The 24483-nt window shown below is 37.8% G+C and overlaps 1 protein-coding gene across 1 annotated transcript in view; it reads right to left on the bottom strand.

Annotated features, from left to right (window-relative positions):
• foxo3 (forkhead box O3) overlaps positions 1-23895 on the bottom strand; it is a 69090-nt gene extending 45195 nt beyond the window's left edge. Inside the window, 1 exon segment of the mRNA NM_001102949.1 lies at positions 22921-23895. Within this exon segment, the coding sequence (NP_001096419.1) occupies positions 22921-23484 (564 nt within the window). The 5' untranslated portion in view covers positions 23485-23895.
• Positions 23896-24483: the final 588 nt, after the last annotated feature.

The raw sequence follows: 24483 nt of genomic DNA on the forward strand, positions 1-24483 counted from the left end.
TTTTTTGGACAGTGGCTTCCTCTGTGTTATCCTCCCATGAAATTCATTCGTGTTTAGTGTTTTACGTATTGTAGATTCGCTAACAGGGATGTTAGCAGATGCCAGACACTTTTGTAAGTCTTTAGCTGAAACTCTAGGATTCTTCTTCACCTCACTGAGCATTCTGCGCTGTGCTCTTGCAGTCATCTTTACAGGACAGCCATTCCTAGGGAGAGTAGCAGCAGTGCTAAACTTTCTCCCTTCATAGACAATTTGTCTTACCGTGGACTGATGAACAGCAAGGCTTTTGGAGATACTTTTATAACCCTTTCCAGCTTCATGCAAGTCAACAATTCTTAATTGTAGGTCTTCTGAGAGCTCTTTTGTATGAGGCATCATTCACATTAGGCAATGCTTCTTGGGAAAAGCAAACCCAAAACTGGTGTGTGTTTTTTATAGGGCAGGGCAGCTGTAACCAACACCTTAAATCTCATCTCATTGATTGGACTCCAGTTGTCCGACACGTCACTCCAATTAGCTCTTGGAGATGTCATTAGTCTAGGGGTTCACATACTTTTTCCACCTGCACTGTGAATATTTACATGGTGCGTTCAATAAAAACATGGAAACATTTAATTATTTGTGTGGTATTAGTTTAAGCAGACTGTGATTGTCTATTGTTGAGACTTAGATGAAGATCAGATCACATTGTATGACCAATTTATGCAGAAATCCATATAATTCCAAATACTTTTTCTTGCAACTGTAATTTAATTCAAGCAGATGGAGAAAACTAAAATATGTAATTTTGTGGAAAAAACACAAAGACATTTACTTCAGAAACTCCAATACCAGTTATATAAACACTCAAATTTAACAGTGCATTTAAAAATAATTTACATAAATCCTTTCTTCTATTGCTAACGGTTCATTTAACAGCTGGACAGTTGCAGGATAAACATCCCAGATGTACATGTTTTTGGGTTAATCTATTACTGGCTGCTGCATGGCATTCATAAAGCTATACAAAATGGTCACTGTCAGTCCAATTTAGGTACAAAATGCTATGATGAAAGTTTCTAAAAGAAAAAAAAAAAATTGTAAGCTCAATTTGCTAAAAATATTATAAACCTGGCGATGAATCAATAGAGTTACACTTCCTCTAAGCATTGAAACAGCTTAGTGGTATAAAAATAGTACACTGACCACTTACACAAAAGGAACTGTGTTATTGCTGTCATGATCTATTTCCCATCTTACTTTCTACCTACACAGTTAAAAAACCTTAAAGGAGACCTATTGGATAAATGGAAAGAACCCTAATTTTGTAGGCATTATGAATACTATATTATATTATATTATATATATATATATATATATATATATATATGGTGCTGGTTGCACTTTGGGCTAAAATAGAATACTGTCTGCAAAAATTGCCCCTTTATTGGAGCTTCCTATAGATCAGGGGTTCTCAACCTTTCTTAATCGTGAGCCACACTCAAAAGTAAAAAGAGTTGGGGAGCAACACAAAAATTAAAAATGTTCCCGGGGGCCAAATAAGGGCTGTGATTGGCTATTTGGTAGCTCCTATGTGGACTGGCAGCCTACCGGAGGCTTTGTTTAACAGTTAGACCTGTTTTTGTGCAACCAAAACTTGCCACCAAGTCAGGAATTCAAAAATAAGCACCTTGTTTGAGGCTACTGGGAGCAACATCCAAGGGGTTGGTGAGCAACATGTCGCTCACAAGCCACTGGTAGGGAATCACTGGAATAGATCCTCTCGGGTCTCTGTCAGTGTTTCAAATGAAGGCATGTCCGAAGGTCTCTGCCAGAAGCACAGGAGGGGGATAGCCAATCACACCATTGCACTCACACAAGCATAGACAGGTCAGCCTAGCTGCTGATTGGTTCCTATCCTACAGTGCTGTGTACTGTACTGAGTGCTACCAGCCCCCCTGCATAGCCTGGGAACAGGTGGGCGGGGCTAGAGGGGTTTTGGGGAAATTTCTCAATAAATCAGTTCGAAACACAACTTTTTTAAGCACAATCCTTCTATATTTAGAGAAGTATAATTCACTGGTACATTCTTAAATTTTTATATGATATGATATGTCTCCATTTTTTTTAATCAGTCTAAATACCAGTCAAGGCCAGGGCAATAATTACAAATTTACAGACAATGTGCTTGCCAGTAATTTTGTAATAACTCTTTCATCGGCTCCTGGCCCGCTTTCTATCCACACTTAACTCCCCTCCCAGCTCCCAAAGGGACCAACCCTACTCGGCCCTCAATGCAATCACTAAGCCTCTTTGCATCACAACTCCTGCGGTTTATGCCACATATCTGCCACTTCATGTTACAACCCCATCCCTGCTGGTAAAATATTTCTTTAAAGGTGACAAACTGCATGCTTTACAAAAGCAAAATGAACATGCAGTTACAGTGAAACCTCAATTTTACATACCCTCATTTTACACCATTTTTTGTGGTCCCATGAATATTAATGAATAATATATTTTTACAGATTTTACACCATTTTTTCTAGTCCCCTAAAAAAACATAAAAACGGGCGTTCTACTATATATTTATAGCAATACGTATGTACATAGTATGAAAAAAAAAAAAAATCTGGTTTGGGTTCCTTATAGCTATAACTAGATGTAAAAAAAACCCACACACATACATATATATATATATATATATATATATATATATACACATACAACAGTTGGCTCTTTGATCTGATTTGATTTGTAAAAATGTAATGTAAAAATGTGTAATTGCCAGTGCTTGTGATGTAGAGGATAATCCACATAGACATACACCAAACACAAGCTATTATTGTAGGAAAAAATATTTTCTTTATTTTCTTTACATTATACTTAATGTTTCTTTTAACATTCAATTCAAGTACACAGAGTATACTCCCTTCTTTTAACAAGTAGCATTCCCTGCCACAGACAGCTGTTCACTGCTGGGCTCTCTGCATACTGTGCATTGTTTTTAGCAACAGAACATCTAAAAGCAATACATAAACTGCAGACATTTGCTAAAGATATTGTAAGCATAATTGCAGCCATGAATCCTTGTGTTAATTATGATTTTACAAGACATGAATAACTTATCTTAACGTTTATGAAACTTCAGAGCAAATCAAAAATAGACTGGTTTTGGGTTGCTTCAGGTTTGAGAACTTTTTATGACAAAATAATTTATCAAAGCAAGTTATAAATGTGCAATCAACCATTGTGATTCAGAAGCGCATGTCAGCGCACAGCTATAGATACAGATATTTGGGTCAACCCTGGATGCAGGTCTAGGAGCCTAATGCAAAGCTGAAGATTAAAGTTTTTGTTGCGCCTACACCCAAGGTGTCTCGTTTCTTACGCTACTTCTGCATGCACCTCTAGTTTCAACCACCAGCATCCACCAGTGATTGGTCCAACTAGACAGGCAATTTGTGGCACTTACAGTGATTGATGGTGCGAACTATTGTATTAGCATTGACATCATGTAGCCTTAAGGCTGCCATACACGGGCCAATTCTAGCTTCTGATATCGATCCCTTACACCGTTTCAGCAGCTTATCGGCCCTAACAACGGGCCTGCCCAGCCGACATCTGGCCTGAAATCACGCAGATATCTATCAGGCAGGTTTAAAAATTCGGCTCGTTGATGCGGTCCCCAAACGGACGGATGCCTATACCTGATGTTCTAATTTCAATTAGCCCGATATAGCCCACACGTAGGTGCACAATTTTCAACCAGATATAAGCTGGACAGGCCTGTTGGAGGGCCCCCTGCACAAGCATATAATCAGCCAACTCATTCTGAAAAAGCTGAACTAGTACCACTGGTAGCCCAGGAGACATGTCACCCGAGAATGTACATTGGGGAGAAGTGCAATTAAATACACTAAGTTCTAGGAATATAAAGTAACCCAGTGCCAACAAATGTCAATGTGAAACTATATGATATGCACATTAACTTCAACAGGGTGATGCAATGAAATTGCCATAATCAACTTCAGACATGGACATGGACAGTATGGACAGTTTGGGATATTGAAATTTTCTAACAATGTTTCTCAGTCACTTGTCCCTGGATCAGTGTCAGTTCCTTATTGAGAACATGCTGGTCCTTAAGATGCTTTGAGAGCTTTAGACAGATGATACTGATCTCCCTCAGAAAATATTTCCAATAGACATAAATGTCTGTGACCTGGAATAACGCCGGCAGTAGTTTAAAATAAGTAGACAGACTGTACGGATATAAGCAATTCTAGGAATTTCGGCAACAGAACATAGAACTTTTGCTGTATTTACTATGCTTCTTTAATTCAAAGGCACATTACATAATGTTGCCAACATTTGTTCAGAGACAGTGTAACAGTTGTATTTAGTACAAAGCCTGTTGATGTGCTATGCTTTTACAACAAACACACTGTGTTAGGCTTTCTAATGTTTTCTAGATTATCTTCACTGCTATTTGGGTCACATCACCCATCATAATTTAAATAGCCTCAGTAAGATACCTAGCACAAAATATTAAGTACACTAGTTTGATAGTAAATGACCAAACAAAGGTTACAGAAACATTAGAATTAAAGCTTAAATCCACTCTATGGAACACCTACCAAATGAAACATTACATTATATATTCAAATTACTCCACAGAAGCATCTTAAAACTTTGAAATTACTGCATCAAGTCTCTCAATAGCATGTTATATTGCCTTAATATATCAATAAATCTCAAACACAGAGAGAAGAAGGGAAGAGAATCAAACCAAGCAAAGAGAAAGTGAACAACTGAGCGAGAAAGCAATTAATAGTCAGAGTTTAAGGGAAGAGTGGGGGCAGGGAGAGAGCTCGAAACATAGATAAGGGGGAGGGTAATAGGGCTGACTCAGAACTAAATATATCTAGCTCCTCTTTCAGAAAAAAAAAAAGAACTGAAGTACAGCTAAGCTGATATATTTTGGCCCCATTACTAACTAAATTTGGCAGCAACTGGCAATCTGAGTCGTTATAGATATTGCTGTACTACAACTCCCATCATTCCCTTTTATCCTGGTATACAATAACAAGACAGTTTGTCAGTTGATTAAGAACATGCCACAGGGCTGTAAAACACAAAAGGTTGCAAGCTGAAGATGAAAATTCCAAGTAACCATTTGACAGTAAAGCAAATGTGATACTGGCTTAATTAGTTGGAATGATGGGCAGTGGGCACTCTGCTGAGTGCTTCTTTACAGCTTATATAGTTAGAAAGTACTAACTAAACATACAAGTTTAAGTCTACAAAAAATGTAAGCCCCTGGCAAAAACTCAACTTCCGTTGCTAATGTGCAGTATTTGGAGGTTCAGCACTAAGTAACTGTGGTAAACTTTGCCCTGATGTGGCCTATTTCTGTCACGTTGCATGTCCTGTATGCGTAGGGTAGTATTTAGAAAGTGCTGGAATTGTTCCAGATTAAACAATGCTTGATTCGGGCAGAAGGACAGCCAGTCAATTCCACATTGCTGTGCTGACCTATATTAACTTCTAGTCAGCTGAGAGCTCTAAGCCAATCAGCACAGGGGGAGGGAAGGCAGGATAGCCTATGGAACATAAGCCACAGAAGCAAAAAATAAGCTTTGGTTAACTCCTGCAGAACCAAAGGCAATTGCATAACAGAGTACAGCCAAGCGTGCCAGGGTTTTTCGGTTCATAGCAAATGTAAAAGGAAAAGCAGCCTGGGAGGGAGAAATTTGTTTTGGTCTAAAACAAGATGCAGAAAGAAGTGTGTAGGCAGTGTGTTCTATATGCAGAATATAGAACACAACAATATATATATATATATATATATATATATATATATATATTTTTTTTTTTTTTTTTTTTAATTACCATTTATATCTATTTATATATTAAACCAAAAATTCATAAATTAACAGGTAGCTGAAAATGTTCACTTTACAATGTCCAATGCATGGACAAGTTCTTTTTTGGAAGAAATGAGCCATAGAATAATCACAAAAACCATATAGCATCATGTGCATTGGCTTTTGTGCTCCTTAATGCAACTGTCCCACTAAAAGCGGCAAGCAAATCAATTTTGACAAAACAGCTTGCTGGGCCATGCTACTTTATGTGACTTTTAAATAATTCAACTGGAACCAATTATTAAAGTAAAGCAATGTTGCCAGTGTAATATTGGATGCGATTAATCAGACAAAACATTGATTTTTAGTGATCAATGTACATACAGATTCTTATGTCGGTGGGGCTGCAAATGATTGTGATAAACAGCTTAAATTGTTACTAAAAAAAAAAAAAACAGTGTATGACTAATGTTGGATATACATAGGCATGCTCTTTAGATAAAAATCTAATCACAATCATGGATCGACAACATTTGTCCAGACAATCATGATCAACCCAGGGTGGCTTGACTGGTCAGACCGCAACACAGTTGGTGATCTGTCATGTGATTCACATAAGGTTACTTAATTCATGGGCCAAATGAGAATTTGCATCAGCCATTGCTACCTAGTAGTGCTGTAGTTATTGAATGCCAGCTATGGGCACCATAATTCTGCAGGCAAACTAGGTTATTTAAAGCTAAGCTGCTACGGGCAACATGGTCTATTAACCTACAGCTTTTTTGCTGGTCGTAAAGTATAACATCCTTTGTTATTTTCCCTACTAAGAATAGCAAGGTGAAGTATATAATTAACTTGAAAGCTAAAATATATGAATGCACAGAAGACTTACTACATAAATTTTACATTATTTTTGTCATAAAGTTTTTTGCAATCCATCCATATACACTAATCTGTATGCATTGCCTACTTTTCCATATTCGTGAGAAATTAGATGAGAAATACTACATTCCCTTAGGACTCACTCACTGCATTTTTTTATGCATTTAAGACACAGGTTTGGGTGCACCTAAACACATTTACTAACCAATTCCATTATATTGTAGCTGGTTCTACTTGCGAGTGCACAGAGTTGCATTTTACTGCATTCGTGTTTTTAGACACAACACGCTGCATTTTCTTGCCACTTTACCCACTGCACTGAACCAGCTGAGCTGATTAATGCTTTGCCTTGCCTGCATCCAGTGGTTCAAATCGGTGCTGCAGATACAGGTAAAATAAAAAACAATAATGGCTCTTTAAAGGAACAGTAACACCAAAAAAAATGAAAGTGTATAAAGTAACTAAAATATAATGTGCTGCTGCCCTGCACTGGTAAAAGTTGTGTGTTTACTTCAAAAAGTCTACAATAATTTATATAAATAAGCTGCTACGTAAGCCATGGAGGCAGCCATTCAAAGGAGAAAAGGCACAGGCACATAGCAGATAACAGATAAAACACTATTGTATTCTACAGAACTTCTCTGTTATCTGCTATGTAACCTGTGCCTTTTCTCCAGCTTGAATGGCTGCCCCCATGGCTACACAGCAGCTTATTATATAAATTATAGTAGTGTTACTGTAGCAAACACACCAGTTTTACCAGTGCAGGGCAACAGTGCATTATATTTTTATTACTTTAAAGCTCTTTCATTTTTTGGTGTTACTGTTCTTTTAATAAAACTAGACTTTTTCCCTTACTATTACCTTTACTATAGGATATTTCTTTTTGCTATAATCACTGTTAATGGAACTCAGATGTGTCCAGTCTAGCCAATCACACCTACAAAATGCTTTACAAAACCCCAAGTTTCACTTTAAATACAGGTATGGGATCTATTATGCAGAAAGCTTGGGACCAGGGGTATTCCGGATAAGGGATCTTTCCATAATTTGGACCTCCATACCTTAAGTCTACAAAAATTCATTACTTGAACTCAATCAAGTCATATATATCTAGGAGAATTTCAAATACAAAGACAAAAATTTCTTAATCTTCATAGTGAAAAGCTGAGTCACTTCAGGAAATATAAAGCAAAAGAAACACAGACAAGCAAATAAATTGCCCCATATGCAGCACTACTTTTTTAGCCTTTAGCTCCTTCTTTGGTCAAAAGGATTTTTATAAAAATAAAAATACCTAAAAAAAAAAAAAAAATTATTATATATATATATATATATATATAAAAAAATATATATAAAAAAATAATGATATAATAATAATTCTGTTTATAAAGAAACCTTTGAATCTGCATATCAAAACTAAATGAATGCTTTTTTTTAAACACCTGATATTTTTATACTAAATCTACATAAAGGTATAGTACACTTTGAAATTCTGAGACAATTTCAAAGAAGGCAATGCAGGGCACTCGTGCCGTGCCCTGGAGAATTTTTCTGAGAGCAGAAAGTCTGACACAGAAGATCATGTATATAGAATAAAAGAAATGTGATGTTTATTTACACTGAGGACTCAGAGCAGCATTACTGTAAGTGTGTATGGCTGTATTACCTTCTCCTTTAAAATTGGTCTTCATTTTCAGCAGATCTCCAGTTTGGAATTTCAGCATCTGGTTACCAGGTTTCAGTTTAATATAGCAACCAGTCAATACTTTGAATAACAGACTGGCGGATAAAAAAAGCCTAAATATATACAATAATTTTTTTTATAAAAAGTAGCCCTACAGCAATGTTTTGGTTGCAGGGCTGATGACCCCCAACCACAAAATGGCATTTTAAACTGTAAGCTGGAAAGAGGTAGAAGAATTAAAATTAAAAGACCTATTAAAAATAAAAGTTGCTAAGAATAAGTCACTTTCCCCTATATGAAATAAAAGGCACTAAGTTTGCCCAGGTGCAGTAACCAATAGCAACCAATAAGATGTTTACTTTTAAACAGGTGACTAGTAAATGCTACCTACTGTTTGGTTGCTATAGGTTACTGCACCTGGGCAAACTTAGTGCTTTTCATTTAATTACCCCCTATATAACATACTTAAAGGTAAACTGTCCCTTTAATAACTATTTTAATATTTAGTGTACTTAAGTGGTCTAGGATTATAAAAGACTCAAATTCAGATAATTTAAAAATAATTTAGTCACGTTCATTGTGGCCTTGTACGCTTGTAGCTATTGCATCAGCCGCTGGCTGCTTGTCCATGCAAAGCCAATAACTTGTACTCATTTTTCACAAGCAGAGAACATTCTGTAACCCTACACCATGTCTTTTACCAACCACTCCTCATTATTCCATATACGTCAGGCCAGACAGTAACACACACAAACATAAAACATTCTTCCCCTTCTCCCCCCACTCACTGTAAATCACACACATTTCACTACTGCCATGGTTTCAAAAATGTTTGCATCCCATTATTTAATAATGCTACCTAGTTTAACACAGGCAGAGTAACACTGTGCAGTTTTTTTTTTATTTCAGAACTGTGTTACACTGCATCAAATTATACAACATTTACAAATATTTTGTCATGTCATAAAGCGTTATGCCAGAAAAAAAAGTGCCCGAGGCAGGCCAAAGACACAAAATCCTATGCACCACAAGCAAATAAGTTTGGGATTGTTGAATAAACTGATGTTGGTAGAGATGTCAGCTAAGTCTAGGGATGCACTGAACACATAAATGTAGGATTTGACCAAATACTGTATCAAGATTGGGCTGAACCCTGAACTGAATCCAAACCCTAACTTGAACATGCAAAAAAATTGTAGCATACAAACAAAATATTGCCACCTCCAGTTGTCCAAAGTCTAGTTCTAGTTATAAAGGGTTCAGAATCAGTTCAGTCAGGCACTAGAAATCTGCTATATCCTGCAAAAAAAAATAAAAAAAATAAAAAGCTGGGATTCAGCTGGATCCTGAACGGAATCTGGGACTCCCTAAATCCCTGTCTTTAGCAAAGGAAAAATATCAAACCAAAAGGAATAGTTCTTTAGTAAATGGATCTGCTATGACTGGAACAGACATGGCATTTCTTAGTGCAAAAAAGCGATTTACCATGGCGAAACGCTGACTTGAAATCCTCAAAGTGTTGAGGTGGTTCATTTTCTTATAAATCACAAATAATGCCGCTTACTTCAAATCAAGTACAATGTACTGTTTTATTATTACAGAAAAAAGGTAGATCTCATTTTTAAAAAATCTGAAATATTTGATTAAAATGGAGTCTAAGGGACATGGCCTTCCTGTAATTCACAGCTTTCTGGATAACTGGTTTCCAGATAAGGGATCCCATACCTATTACATTCTAACGGTTTAGAGAGTCACTAACCTTGCATATTGAACTGTAACTGCAAAAGGAGAAATGCAAGAAAATTAAAATACATTATTTGTAAAATGCAGATCTTCAAAAAAAAAAAAAAAAAAAAAGCTGAAGTAATATATGCTGTATGTGTGGTATGGTGTACTCACATAGTATATTCAAAAATCTGTACGGACATGTATGCCCAGTTTTATGCTTACAGGGAATGTGACCAATGCCTTTGACTACTCTGTACCTGCCTTACTAAACACTGCAACCCCAATTTTCCTTTTCTCTAGCAGTCCAAAGGCCTTAATTTGATCCTTGAAGTCAGAAAATAACATTCCCACATGGAAAAAAACAAAGAAAAATAAAATTCTCTCCAAGAACAAAAGTGTGTTGCACATTAACAGTTCTTTATTTATAGAATGGATTAGACTGCAGCTCTGGTATTAATGTTTATGCTAACGACTTGGATTTCTTAGTACTGAATGTACCAGGACTTGAATAGGAAGTAAACAATGATCTGCACATGTAAGCATGGTTGTATGTGCAGTTTCAATTTTGCTAGGTTGCACTTTTTTTTTTCTTCTTCACTTGAGTTATGAGAGGCATACGTCAAAAGGTCTCCAGTTGCTAGCTGCAGAGGACTCTTAGCCAAAGAAAACTGTAACAAAGGCTTAGTTCAGCAAGCGTCTGCACTTTACTTTGGCAGCTCTAGTTATTCCTTAAATCACAGCAAAAGTGAAAAGGTACAGCAGATTAGCAATAGATTTTATTTCTAGCTTTAAAAAAAACACTACAATCAAAATGTAATCCTCGTAAAGAACCTGGGTCATCCCAAAAACAATGAAATAATTTAAAGTGCTTAAAAGAGTAAAAGTAAATTTAAAGGAACAGTAACACCAAAAAAAGAAAAAAGAAATATAATTATATATATATATATATATATATACACACACACACACACACACACACAGGTATGGGACCCCTTATCCAGAAACCCATTATCCAGAAAGTTCCGAATTACAGAAAGGCCATCTCCCATTGACTCCACTGTAATCAAATAATTCACATTTTTTAAAATGATTTCCTTTTCCTCCATAATAATAAAACAGAACCTTGTTCTTGATCCCAGCTAAGATATAATTAATCCTTATTGGAGGCAAAACAATCCTATGGGGTATAATTACTGTTTAAATAATTTTTTTAGTAGACTTAAGGTAGGAGATCCAAATTACGGAAAGACCCCGTATCCGGAAACCCCAGGTCCCGAACATTCTGGATAATGGGTCCCATACCTGTGTATATATATATATATATATATATATATATATATATATATATATATATATATATATATATATATATATATATATATATATATATATATATATATATGCCACTGTGTAGCCATGGGGAAAGTCAAAGAAGAAAAGTTTAGGTTTTTATAGCAGATAAGCTATGTAGAATATAATGGTGTTCTACAGAGCTTATCTGTTATTTGTTATTAAACCTCTGCCATTTAGCTCTATTGCTACAAAGCAGCTTATTTATATAAAGTATAGTTTATAGTGTTTTTTGAAGCAAACATATCAGGTTTACTAGTGCAGGGCAACAGTACATTATATTTTAATTACATATTTTAAAACACCTTTATTCTTTGTTATGAATGTTCCTCTGATATGTTTTTACATTTTCTGCATGAGGGAATGACAGAGAATTCTAAGCAATCTAGAAAATAATCTGATCTATTTACAGCACTGCCACCATAAAGCACCCTGGCTTCAGACAGAGAGACAACTTTCTCCCCAACTTACAATGTTTGCTGCAGGGTGAACACTGAGCAATGGGCAGAAGTGAAGGTTAGCCAGATTAAGCTGTCCAGTTGACAGGTGATACAACAAAAGTAGGGTCACAATAAGTGTAACTGGAACATCAGCCAGGATGACCCCCAGGTCCTTTAATGCTTATATGCTCCAGGGCCAGCTCCACTTGCCATCAAATACTGCCACTTCGCAGGCTTAGCAAAATATGTGGCACCAGCCATAACAGTTGGGTTGTAGAGATAAGCAAGCTGGGTAATGTAATTGTAAAACAAGCTATGGCAATATTAAATACATGATTTTATGAAAAATGTACATCACACTTCATATCAACAACAGCAAAGAACAAAAAGCATGCCCTTTGTTTTAATGAACAGGAACATACCTGAGATTTATGCACTGCATGAATCGCATATTAATGTGGTATATGCCAGTTCTTTGTAAATTAACAGTAATCAGACTAATTTATTGGATTGTTCAACAAAATTTATACAAGTTATATACCTTTTAGGAGCCCAAAGCACTGCAAGGATTAGAAACAGATGTTCACCATCTGAGCCCCACTCCCTCCTCCAGTGTTGCAAGAGCTGGAGAATTCTATAAAGGTTCTGCACTGACATACTAACAGGAAATTTTCTAAGACAGGAATATTACACCAACGAGAAACAGTTGTTTCTGGATCATCTGTCCGTGAAGGTAACAAAAACTGGAAAAACAGCAACTCTTTAAAAAGAAAGTCTCCTAATTGCCTGAAATTGAAAAATTTACAGCAAAATATCTGTCCAACTAAAACAAAGAATTGTATCAAAGCCTAGCACCAAAAAGGTCTAATTTGTACTAAAATGTATGCACACAAAATGCATTGCTTCCACATCTTCCTTATTAGAAACATATACTAATTTGAGCTATAATACTTTACTAATTTGAGTTTAACTGTATATGTATTATTTGTAACTTTATTTATAATCCTACACCATGATATGCAGCACTGTACACTTTTACAATAATATAAAAGTATACACAGGGAAGGCAAACATTATAAGAAATAAAAATAAGTATAAATAAGCAGCATTTAAGTGCCATGTGGAAAGAGACACAGTATAAAGGAAGTCTCTGCCCTGTAGAGTTTAGGGTTGTCAGTTTGGTGCCACAATATGCTTCTTCTGAGGAAGTGGTAAGAGGCCACAAAACGACTTGGGGGTAAAGACGCAGCTACTTTTTCACGGCTACTAAACTCCAGAAAATACCTTTCCATACACAATACTGAGAATTGCCTCTGCTAAAACACATGTAGAGACAGTTATCAGTAAATGATCAGCATTGTCTATTTTAGTAGCCACAACAAGTAGCTGCTACTAGTAGCTCTGTGCGTCTTCACACTAAAGCGTAAGTCCACTGGTTTACATGCACTATCTTTTAAAAAGGATTGTTTTTATTACAGCTCCTCTTGAGTGCACCACATTTTTCCAGATCTCACAATACTGTGCTTTCTGCCTCAACACATTAAAATAAAAATTGAGCCATTATCAAGAAAATGTTTAGGGGTACATTGAGGTATACTTCCTGACCCGGCTTCCGCCCTCTATTTATAGACCTGCGCCCGCCCCACAATGACATCACAAAAGGCATGCACCTATAAATTAGAGAGCCGGAAAAGGAAGCCGGCAGTGTAAGGCTGTGGGCCGCAGTTGATGTGGCGAGGTCGGCCCAAACCCACCCGACCCGAGGGTGTCGGGCCCACACATCACTAATATCTGAATACTAATCTTTTGATTCCCAAAACTACCTAATAAGTAACATTCCCTTTATGGCTGTATTATAATATACAGTCTTAGGGGCAGATTTATCTAAGTAGGAAATAACTACAGAAAAATCTCACCCCTTTTCTGTTCATTCCTAAGGGTTTTTATTTAGAAGCATATTTATAAAATGAAGAACTCTAACTTTCATCCATTGATAAATACACTTCTAAAAATGTCAAAGTAATGAATTGAGAGTAGTGAGCTCTAACTTCACACTAAATAAATCTGCCCCTTAGTCTCCATGCAACAGAACTTAGAAACAACAAAGTAAGGCTGAACCCGAAAAGACTGAAAAATGCAAACAAAGTTTTCCCAACCTACCCCACAAAAGATAACTTAGGGGGGTTTTACAACTAAAACCATCCACAGATTGGAAACTCATTAAAAAAATAATCTTTCCTTAAGACCTTTATGTCATTTTTTTCTATGTGTATTTCTTCTATATACAGGGTTTATTGATAGATAAAGGCACCAAGCAAGCAATGCTGAAAGCTTAATGAAGATACATTATTACAGTTTTCAAGCATAACGAACACAATAACAGGTCAATGTGTATAAAAAAGGCAAATGCATTCATCATTTAAAAAAAAAAAAAAAAAAAAAAAAAAGTCTACTTAATTGAATGGTTAACAATCCTTACTTTTAATGTGCTCTTCATACCTTTAATGACAAGGCTCTTCATCACACCTATTTGTTCTTTTGACGCTGTTACTATATTCAGGGTATTATTTCTGTAATAGACAAAGCTAAAGAGAAGAACAGGGGCAGAAAACAGCTGCCATATTTTACATCTATATAGCAGGCATTATATTTTACAATATTCCCAATCTATTCTCCTACTCTTACCCTAATGTAGCCTGACAGAGACCATTGTAATGAAATGAAACAGAAATGGATCACTGCACAGGGTGAATGGGCCTTGCTTCCTTACTGCCTGACAGTGCATGTTTATATCAGAAATCTCACCTGGAGCGGACTATCAGCAATAGCTAGATCTAGGAGTTAACCAGACTGCCAAGAATACAGTTGGCCATAATGGAGATCAGCTCATTTTGTAACCTTGGCAAATGGTGGCCAAAGTGGGCAAACTGGGCTGGCTGATTGTTTTGGCCCCAACCGATGACAATTTTTAACTCAAATCCATAATCAACACCAGTCCATTTCACTTTTTTGGCCACCTACACATGTTGCAAATAGTGGCATCATGTAGCCTTTTTTTCTTATTTTAAGAATAGGAAAAATTTGGTATCTGAAAAATCTTACCATGAGCTCATCTGCACATGAACCATACAAATTAGAAACCACCAGCAGCACAAATAAAATGATTGTACTAGTAAACTGTGGAAAAGTACCCTAACATTGAAGAATAAAAGGTGTGATTTACTATGACCCCTGACAGAAAGACAAGGGTGCTCCTTAGCACTCAAACAGCACTTCTGTCTGTGGCCTGACTGCTCTCTGCACCTCATACCAGATAAAAAAAAGAAGAAAACTGCACCCAGATGAGTAGGGGGAAGCCTATCTGCCTCCCCATGTCTGACCAGCATGTGGAAAAATGTGTGAATGTGTGTGGAAAAGCGTGCCTGTATGTGTATATAAACTTCAAACACATTCTATTCAAACTCTATTTAGGGTTACCTTTAGAGTTGACAAAGAATGTTTTAAGTATTGGAATAAGAAAGGAATATGAAGCTCTGAAATGTTGCCAATATGTTCTCAGTAAGGTTTATAATATGTAGCTAATAAAAGTTTTTTCATGATGATTTTTTAATAAGTATACACAGCATCTTTGGTGTATTTTTGTTATATTTTGTATATATATTATATAAATGAGCCTTATGCATATCTTACAACAGCACATATTCCTTCTACTACGAATGCTTGACAACATTTTACAATTATAAAAGTGTATTCTTTAAAGCATACATACTATAAACATCAAGCTATATCTCCTAACTACACAGCATTTATAACAGGTAGGTATGTCCTTTAATAATAGTCTATGTTCCAGAAACGTAACTTAACAAAACAAAACACAACACTGCACAAAACAAGTCTTTCCTCATTCCAGCTTCTCTTCATCTAAATATTAGAAGGACAGGTGACAGACAATAATATTCTGTCAATTTTAACTAGTGCCAGGCAGAATAGTTTTTATTAACTCACCAAATGTCACAAAGAGTTCTTACTGTGCTAAGGCCCTCTATCATATATTAAGATAAAAAAGGAAAAGCACTGATTATTCATCTTAAATTATAAAGGTCTGTAGAGAATAAAATGGGAAACTCAATACAGCAGCTAAATCAGACACAATTTAAGCCAGAAAACCTCAAAATAATGGGAGGTGGCCGAAGTCAGTGATGAGCGAATCTGTCCCGGTTTGCTTCGCTGAAAAATTCACAGAACTGTTAAAAATGTTTTCTTACTCAAAATGCATTCAAGTCAATGAGCGTTTATTCGCGGGGACTTTTTCGTCTTGGCCACATTTTTTTTGGCGACTTTTCTCTCTGCGAGTTCTTTCTCTCTGGGAAAAAAATTTGGCAACGGCCAAATGTGGAATTTTGCTGCAAATCCATGCCTGGCAAAAATATTTATTCATCACTAATTACAGAATTATCTGAAGAACACTTACAGAGAATAGATTTGTGTGCCATCAGACTCAGACAGTGGTTGCTGGTCATTGTCAACCAGCACCTTGAAATACTGTGTGTATGTTTCACACATACTGTGACTTTTTATAAACTGAAGTCAAATACCTTCAATGCTCTCTTCCGAAATACTGAATGAAAACCAATATTATAAATAATTTGCTACCATGATTTATTTGTAGGCACTTGATGGAGAGATAACAATTCACTTAAATGGCATCCGCCAGTCTGTGCACAAAGAGTGGATTTTTGTCAGAAAAAGCTCAACTGCGCATGGAATGGCAGAAATCTGCAAAATCAGTATTCTATTCAAGTCAGTCACTGCTCACATGGGGCTGTAGCAGCAATTTTCTGCCGGAGGAGAAAACGATTTGTGTGGCATAACCCTAAAGCAAGGCAGGTATACTGCTTTGTGAGATAAAGAAAGAAAACCACTCTCCTTTTTCAGCCCAAATACAAACATTTTTTGATGAGTGTACCTTTAATAGAGATGTTGTCAATGTTGACACAGAAGGTGTATTTGTACCATTTGCTACTATATTTAGTGTCAAAATAAATACGTCACCATTTCTCACACCCAAAATCACTCTACCCTATTTCCTTCATCTCTCAAGCAGCGTGCCAGAGATGTAAAGCATAAAGTTTGTTACTGTCTGTACAGTTGTGCAATATGTAGGAAACTCTCCCTGTAAAGTGCCCATGGCAGTCTCCATACATTTCTGATCTAACCTATGCGAGGCAATGTGTCCTAAATTACATTACAGTATTAGAAACTTGACTCACCATACCCAACTATGGAAATAGAAAAATATACGGGTATGAGATCCCTTATCTGGAAACTCATCATCGATAAAGCTCTGAATTACAAAAAGGTCATCTCCCATAGATTCCGTTTTAAGCAAATAATTCTAATTTTTTAAAAAGATTTTTTTTTTCTGTAATATTAAACCAGTACCTTGTATTTTATCTTAACTTAGATATAATTAATCCCTATTGGAGGAAAAAACAATTCTATTGTTTGTTTTTTTTAATGTTAAAATGTTTTTTTTAGTAGACTTGATGAACTAAATTACTGAAAAACCTCTTATCTGGAAAACTCCAGGTCCCAACATTCTGGATAACTGATCATATACCTGTATTCTGTTTATGAAGATCGATATGCAAATATATTTGTGTGGTGTCTGTACCTTTAGCAACTTGTTCCAAAATGAGATAGGTGAGCCTCCTGGAAATCACTGTTGACATCATAGATCAAAATTACAGGTAGCAAGCAAACTAACTGGTTAAGCGCTATTCATTAAACTTAAGTGCAGTGAGTAGGGTTTGTGCTGAACATACATTTTTAGTGATAAAACAATAGGCAAAAAGTATAATTTTCTTATTTTTTAAACTAAAAGGGCAAACAGGGAAACTGAAGCAACTCTATGTTTGGTCTTTCGCAGATTAAATTTTTCTTCTATTTATCAATTATTCTCATGTGAGTGACTAAAATATTTGTCAGCCTACATTTGAAGACATCCATTCAAAGTATTGGGCACATCATGTCTAAATGGAAATCTTTAGACAAGAATTCAAGAGTTGTCAATAATTTACAAGTTACTTTAATTAAACTGTCTCAGGTGTTTTTATCTTCAAGGCAATCCAAGCCATAAATTATACATAACTGAGAACACAAAAATGTGAGAAATGCTCTTCAACATTTCTCAATGGGAAATTTAATAAAATCCCAATATTGATAAATCTGCCCTTACGCAATAAAATTCTTCCATTGTGTCTTTCTGCCCATGGAAAGGTGTCAAAGTACAGGTATTGGACCCCTTATCCGGAAACCCATTATGCAGAAAGCTCCGAATTACGGAAAGCCCATCTCCCATAGACTCCATTATAATCAAATAATTCAGAATTGTAAAACTGATTTCCTTTTTCTATGTAGAAATAAAACAGTACCTTGGAATTGATCCCAACTAAGATATAAATAATCCTTATTGGAGGCAAAACAATCCTATTGGGTTTAATTAATGTTTTATTGATTTTTTAGTAGACTTAAGGTATGGAGATCCAAATTACGGAAAGACCCCTTATCCAGAATACCCTTGGTCCCGAGCATTCTGGATAATGGGTCCTATACCTGTACTACTGAGTTTTGTGAACGGTCATGTGTGGATGATATAATTCACAAAGTTGCCATTCCAGATACAGAACAAATTAATGGGATCTAATAAAACTAAGGGCAACCATATAACTAGTTTGGCAACTGAACTGAAAACTGAATTGCCCAACATTTTAGAAAGTCCACAAAGTTACAAAAAAACTGGAAATGTAATGTTTATCCAAGTTGCTGCACCATGGTTCATCTTTTATGTGAATGCAAACACCCATCTTTCAGGGAGTAAAATGTTTCAGGCACCTTTTACACAAAATGCACAATGAAACCTAGTGCATTCGGTGCGGTTTTACAATAGCAGCCTATTCAAATTTTGGATTAGTGACATGTGATCAGTCATTATGGTTGACTAGAACTGGCCAAACCTTGCACCTTTTTATTACATTCCCCCCATATGAATGTAGTGCAGTTCTTTGATCCACCAGTCAAAGGCCCAACGACAGAGTTCCCAAACTGCAAAGAAAACAGGCAGGTAGCTGCCATTTACAGCTTTCAGGACATTCAAGGTACCTCACACATGATAATGGTGCTGAGCAGTCTGGAATGCAAGGTCAAAGCAATAAACTCTGCTCAGGCCGATCTGTTAATCACTACTCACATAATTTGAGCAATGGTCAACTGATGTGGTCGGAAATGACTGAACTAGCTAGCCATACATCATTGTTTATAGAGCATTCTATAGCACAGACATTTGCATTCTATCAACATACATGAGAGGTCCTGCAACTAGTAAGAAACAGGGGTGGCATCAACAATGGTCATCAAAAATGCACTTCTCTGCTGATTCTCCCTATTCACATACATGGGAAACGGCATTTCTAATCGCCCCCACCTGCCAGACAAAGTGCTTTCCACTGCAATAAATGGGAGCCAGCTGCAGACATGAGTTAGCATTTTACAACAACATTTCTCTATTAGAGGACCACAGTGAATGACCAGCCATACTAGTATCTGGAAAATACTGTTTATATACTTACACAGAAAATTTACAGGGCAAGGTTTAACACATGCACAGGAGATCTGTTATTTATATATCTGCAGCATGTCACTGTCTTCACCTGCCACAAGCAAAGTGTTTCCTATTCCTAAATGGGATGCAATGACAGGAAGTCATATCTGGTGTATCTATATTAAGATGGTATTTTCTGTTAAGAGGGTATATCTGGTGTACCTATATTAAGAGGGTATTTTATCTATGGTGATTTATAAAAACAACTTTACATACAATGCTATATGTTTCCACTGTTTCAGTTCCATAAATCAGTTTTATGATTGTACTTTCCTTACTTGCCATAAACTGGATAAAAATGGACTAGAATTTGTAGGATAATACTCAACTGCGAGTATCACAGAGTTCTATGTAGAAGACATTAATATGTTTGCAATAAAGTACACAAACAGGAACACAAACCATGGCTTGGCAGGAAAGCTGTGGAAACGGACATTAAAAGAGATGATCTCTAAAGCTGGCCATAAACGTACCAGTAGTGTTGTAAAAGGGTAATGGTGCCCCGTCAAGCCCAACTGATAGTCATGTAATAAAGATCTTGGTTGGTTCAGGAATGAAGCAGGTTTCATCTGCCGATGCACTATGTTCATGGTGCAATATCAGATGAGGAAGTGGACCCACAGCTCCTCTTCACTTGCTGCTGTTCCTATCATTCATGTGGTCCAAGTATGGCCCCCTCGTACTTCTCTTTGTCCAATTGCCCCAGACCAGAAAAGAACAAGAGGAATAAAAATGGACAACACAGATACAATGCCACTTACAAAAGATTCTCTAGCTTATGTATGCTAGTGTACCTTTTACTCTTGTGTACACCTGATCCAGAGAATCAATTTCTTTTAACTAACAACTCCACATCTAACGGCTATGCAATTTGGGCTGCCAGAAAACAACACAGACATAATATACATAGCCTCTTGCACAGCCCACACAAAGCCCCCATTTTCATCAAGTGTCCCTTGTCACTTTCTCACTTTACTAGATACACACAGAAGATCCAGCAAACAGTAACCAAAGTAAAGGCAGGCAAAAATTACATTACACATATACAACTAGCTGCTGCAATGTCTCATGGGTAATTCACTTCTGTAGGGAAGCCTGTACAGCCACATAATGACAATTTCCAGGGTAAAATCTGATGTTTACGCTTCACACATTTTAGCATATTTCATGCTTATAAGTGAAAGAGTACTTAATACAGGTGAAAGCATTGTATGAAAACTATATTTAGTGATATCATAAATGTAGAATAATTTGTTGCCCAACAACCAAATACTATGAAAGAGGCTTTTTAATGAAACAAAGAAGTTATTACCAGCTTAGAATACTGAGCATTTTTTAGTTGTTAAATGGTAATAGGGTGTTTAGCTTGAAAGCTGCTCAGAATATAACTGTTCTTAAAACAAAATAAAAAATGGGGTGGCAATTTTTGCCATACATTAACAAATATAGTGCCTGAGCTTTAACAAGTCCTTGTATTCCTCCCTAGTGCCACAATAGATTGGACCCAGCAGTGCAATACAAACTACTCACTTGTGTAATTCAAAAATGCAGGTTCCCTGCTTCTTTAGGGCTTGTTCAGACTTGTACCTGTAGTCTGACTTCAACCATGCCTATTGTCCTTACTGTCAGCCTGATCTGGCTGCATGTTTAGAGCAGCAAAACATGTAACCACAGACCTTGTGAGATGCAAGTTTGTAATACAAGATTAAACTCTAAAAATCTGCACCACAATGCAACTTTGGTGTTTCTTCATGTGAAAATACACCCCAAATTGGGTTAAATATAAAACAAAAACACACATACTTGTGTACCAATATCACTGGACCTAAGCAGCATTTGGCTGACAGTAATCACAGCCTGTCCTGCAAGCTGCAATTTGACACCAAACATTAGTCTAAACTAGCCCAGAGTCTGCCTATATATAAACAGTTCTTGTTGATCGTACGACATTTACCTTGTAATGTCACCCTTTCAGATCATAGATGGTGGACAGCAGGAAAGATGCTGCAATTTTTGTATTTCTGAACATACATAAAATCCATACTAGCCAAATACTGAAAACTGGGGAAAAGACTTTACTTTTTATTCATTAAACTGTTAAGCAGGTGTTCTATTCCCTCAGCTACAGACCCATAAATGAATGATTTAATTTGCCATCCCCAAGTCTGAGGGAAAACAAAAGTTAAGCTGTAAAGTTGCACACAGAAAATTGCCTTTTTTCACATTTTCCTACGATTAAACAAGAAATGGTACACTTGCAGCAATCATAATGTTATGCAAAGGCAAGGCATTTTCAGGATATTTTTCTCCACAGTAGTGCTGACTTACCTCTGGTGACAAATCTTACCGGGCACCATTGCCTTTACACTTTCAACATTGTGCGAAACTGTCACTGTGCAGTCTGCTTTTTGTTGAGCATATAATATGGGAATGAAGCAACCGACAACCTGGCACCACACAAACGAAAAACTGCCAGATATATAAAGTGAATGATGAACCATTTCCGTAAGACATTAGATTGTAAGCTCTTTGGGGAATGCCCTCTTTACCTCTTGCATAAATAATTGGTTGTTTTTGTATGTAATATTTCATGATCAATTCATTTATTGTACAGCTCTGTGGAATATGTTGGTACTTTATAAATAATAAATATAATGTCAGCACAATATAAAAGGAAAACCACTACTTGGCTCAAAGCATTGGAGTCCAGTTGGATCACCATAATCTTACTGAAACACACAGTTGGGTTTAACAAAAGATAAGGATTAGTTGTAGAGAAATTATCAGAAAGAGTTGTGAATCTCAGTGCATAATGTAATATAATTGTGCAGTGGGCTTCAGTTGCGTCTCTGCAACAAAGGAATTTTCAGCAGGTCTCCACCTGCTCAACCATCAGCATCCCTGTTCAGTCCGTACATACTTAAGGTGTACTTTAACAACAGCCAAGGAGGCACAGGTCCCAGATCTAAAGCCAAATGTTACTATAGATGGAGATCACAGACTAAACTGCTAATAGATAACACTGGTGCTAATGAGACAGTACACACTACTCTATAAACTAGTCATTCTCATCATTACTCCCAGAATCATCCCTATGCTGTTGCATGCAAATCTTTATAAATGTTTAAGTTCATATGGCACCTGTTTAACAACCAAGAACATGCCACTCAAATACAGTAAGGAGAACAAATGTATTTGTATCAATCAGTAAGTTTTCTATTAAAAAAATATCAGACCCTACTAAAAGACATCGATGTTGCCCAATGTGCTGAGGATAAATGCAATGCTACAAACCATGCAGAAACTACTGTGCAGCCTGCTCACCTTCCATCCTGCAGAGCTGTTGCTGTCTCCCTTATCCTTGAAGTAGGGCACTGAGCGGACCATCCAATCATATATCTGGGACAGGGTGAGCCGTTTATCCTGGGAGCTCTCGATGGCCCTAGTGATAAGGTCAGCGTAGGACATGTTGCCCCAGGCATTTCTGCGGGATGAACATTTCCTCTGTTGCTGTCCGGTTGCGCCACTCTGGGCGCCCCCTGCTCCCCCACCCCCAAGCGAAGCCTGCAGTGTTTCCACCCCACCAACAGGTGACGCCAGCACGGTCAGGTCTCCTCCGCTCAGTAGCACCACAGTCCCCTTCTCCCCCGCTGTCCCTACCATAGTGGCTGTAGTACCAGATCCCTCATCGTCATCATCCTCCTCCTCCGGGATCATAGAGGACGCGTCTCCGGCTTCCCCAGCGCCACTATTCGGCTTGCCCGGGCTGCCTTGGGAGTCCGGTCTCTGCAGGGGCCACGTGCAGGACCGGGGTCGGCTCTGCGGCTCGAAGTCCGGGTCTATGTCCACGTCCCCAGGCGGGGAGAGGGAAGGCACGGCTTCTGCCATGGTGCGCGAACTCTCTCGCCAAACGGCTGCCCCTAGCTCGGCTACGAGTTTGCCTGCCTTACACAATGACCAGGGATGATTGCGCCGCTGTCACTAAAGCGTCCTGCCCCGCAAGCACTGGCTCCCGCTACAGGGAGCATACGCTCTGCCTTTAGATCCTTCCCATAGCTGTCCCAGCGGCACCCACAGATTCGCCCCTTGGTGCCGCTCTCTCCGGGGGGATAGTGCTCCTGGCTCACCGCATTCCCCCAACTCTCCCGGCAGCAGCACTTTGGCACAGGCGGCTTCGCGTGTCCCGCATCAGATCCCCGTTTTCATTCGCGATATCCCAGTGGTCTCTCCGCCTAGGTGCGATTTCACTCTAAGCACATAACCTTCTTGCTCCTGTAGCCATCTTGCCAATCCCCCCGCACCTCTCCCAGGTCCCTTTTCCTTGGTGCAATGAGGAAGCAGCCTCACTGACACACACGCACACACACTGTGCAGCGAATGAATCCCAGGCTCACCGCGCCAGAGGGAGCCAGGCTGCCTGAGCATGCATTATAGCTTCCATAGCTTGTCCGGACACAACCAGGGAGCTTAAAGGTTGCAGCTGAAATGAAAGCGGACTGTCTTTATCTCGCTTCTTGATTATCTGCTTACAGAAGGGAGGAAAGTGACAGCGCACGGCGAGGGGGAGGTTGCATTTACTAAGAGCCCTGTCACCCTACACGCCACCGCTCACTTCCACATTCCTCCGACAGTAACACTGAGGTACACGCAGGGAAACACAACCTAACCTATCAGGCCACTGCCCAATGGGAGGAGAGAGCAAGGACGGGGAGGAGCACCAGTACTGCCGTCTCTGCCCCACTCTACTGTTAAAGTGGCAGGATGGCTTTCTCAGGGGGATTTTCCTAGGGTCAGGTCTGTTTTATTCTTGTTTTCGTCTTGGAAGGCAAACATTGAAAAAAACAAACCAGCAACGCACTAATAAAATATTATATAAAACAAGATAAT

Source organism: Xenopus tropicalis, chromosome 5, assembly GCF_000004195.4.
Source record: "Xenopus tropicalis strain Nigerian chromosome 5, UCB_Xtro_10.0, whole genome shotgun sequence".
Taxonomy (NCBI): domain Eukaryota; kingdom Metazoa; phylum Chordata; class Amphibia; order Anura; family Pipidae; genus Xenopus; species Xenopus tropicalis.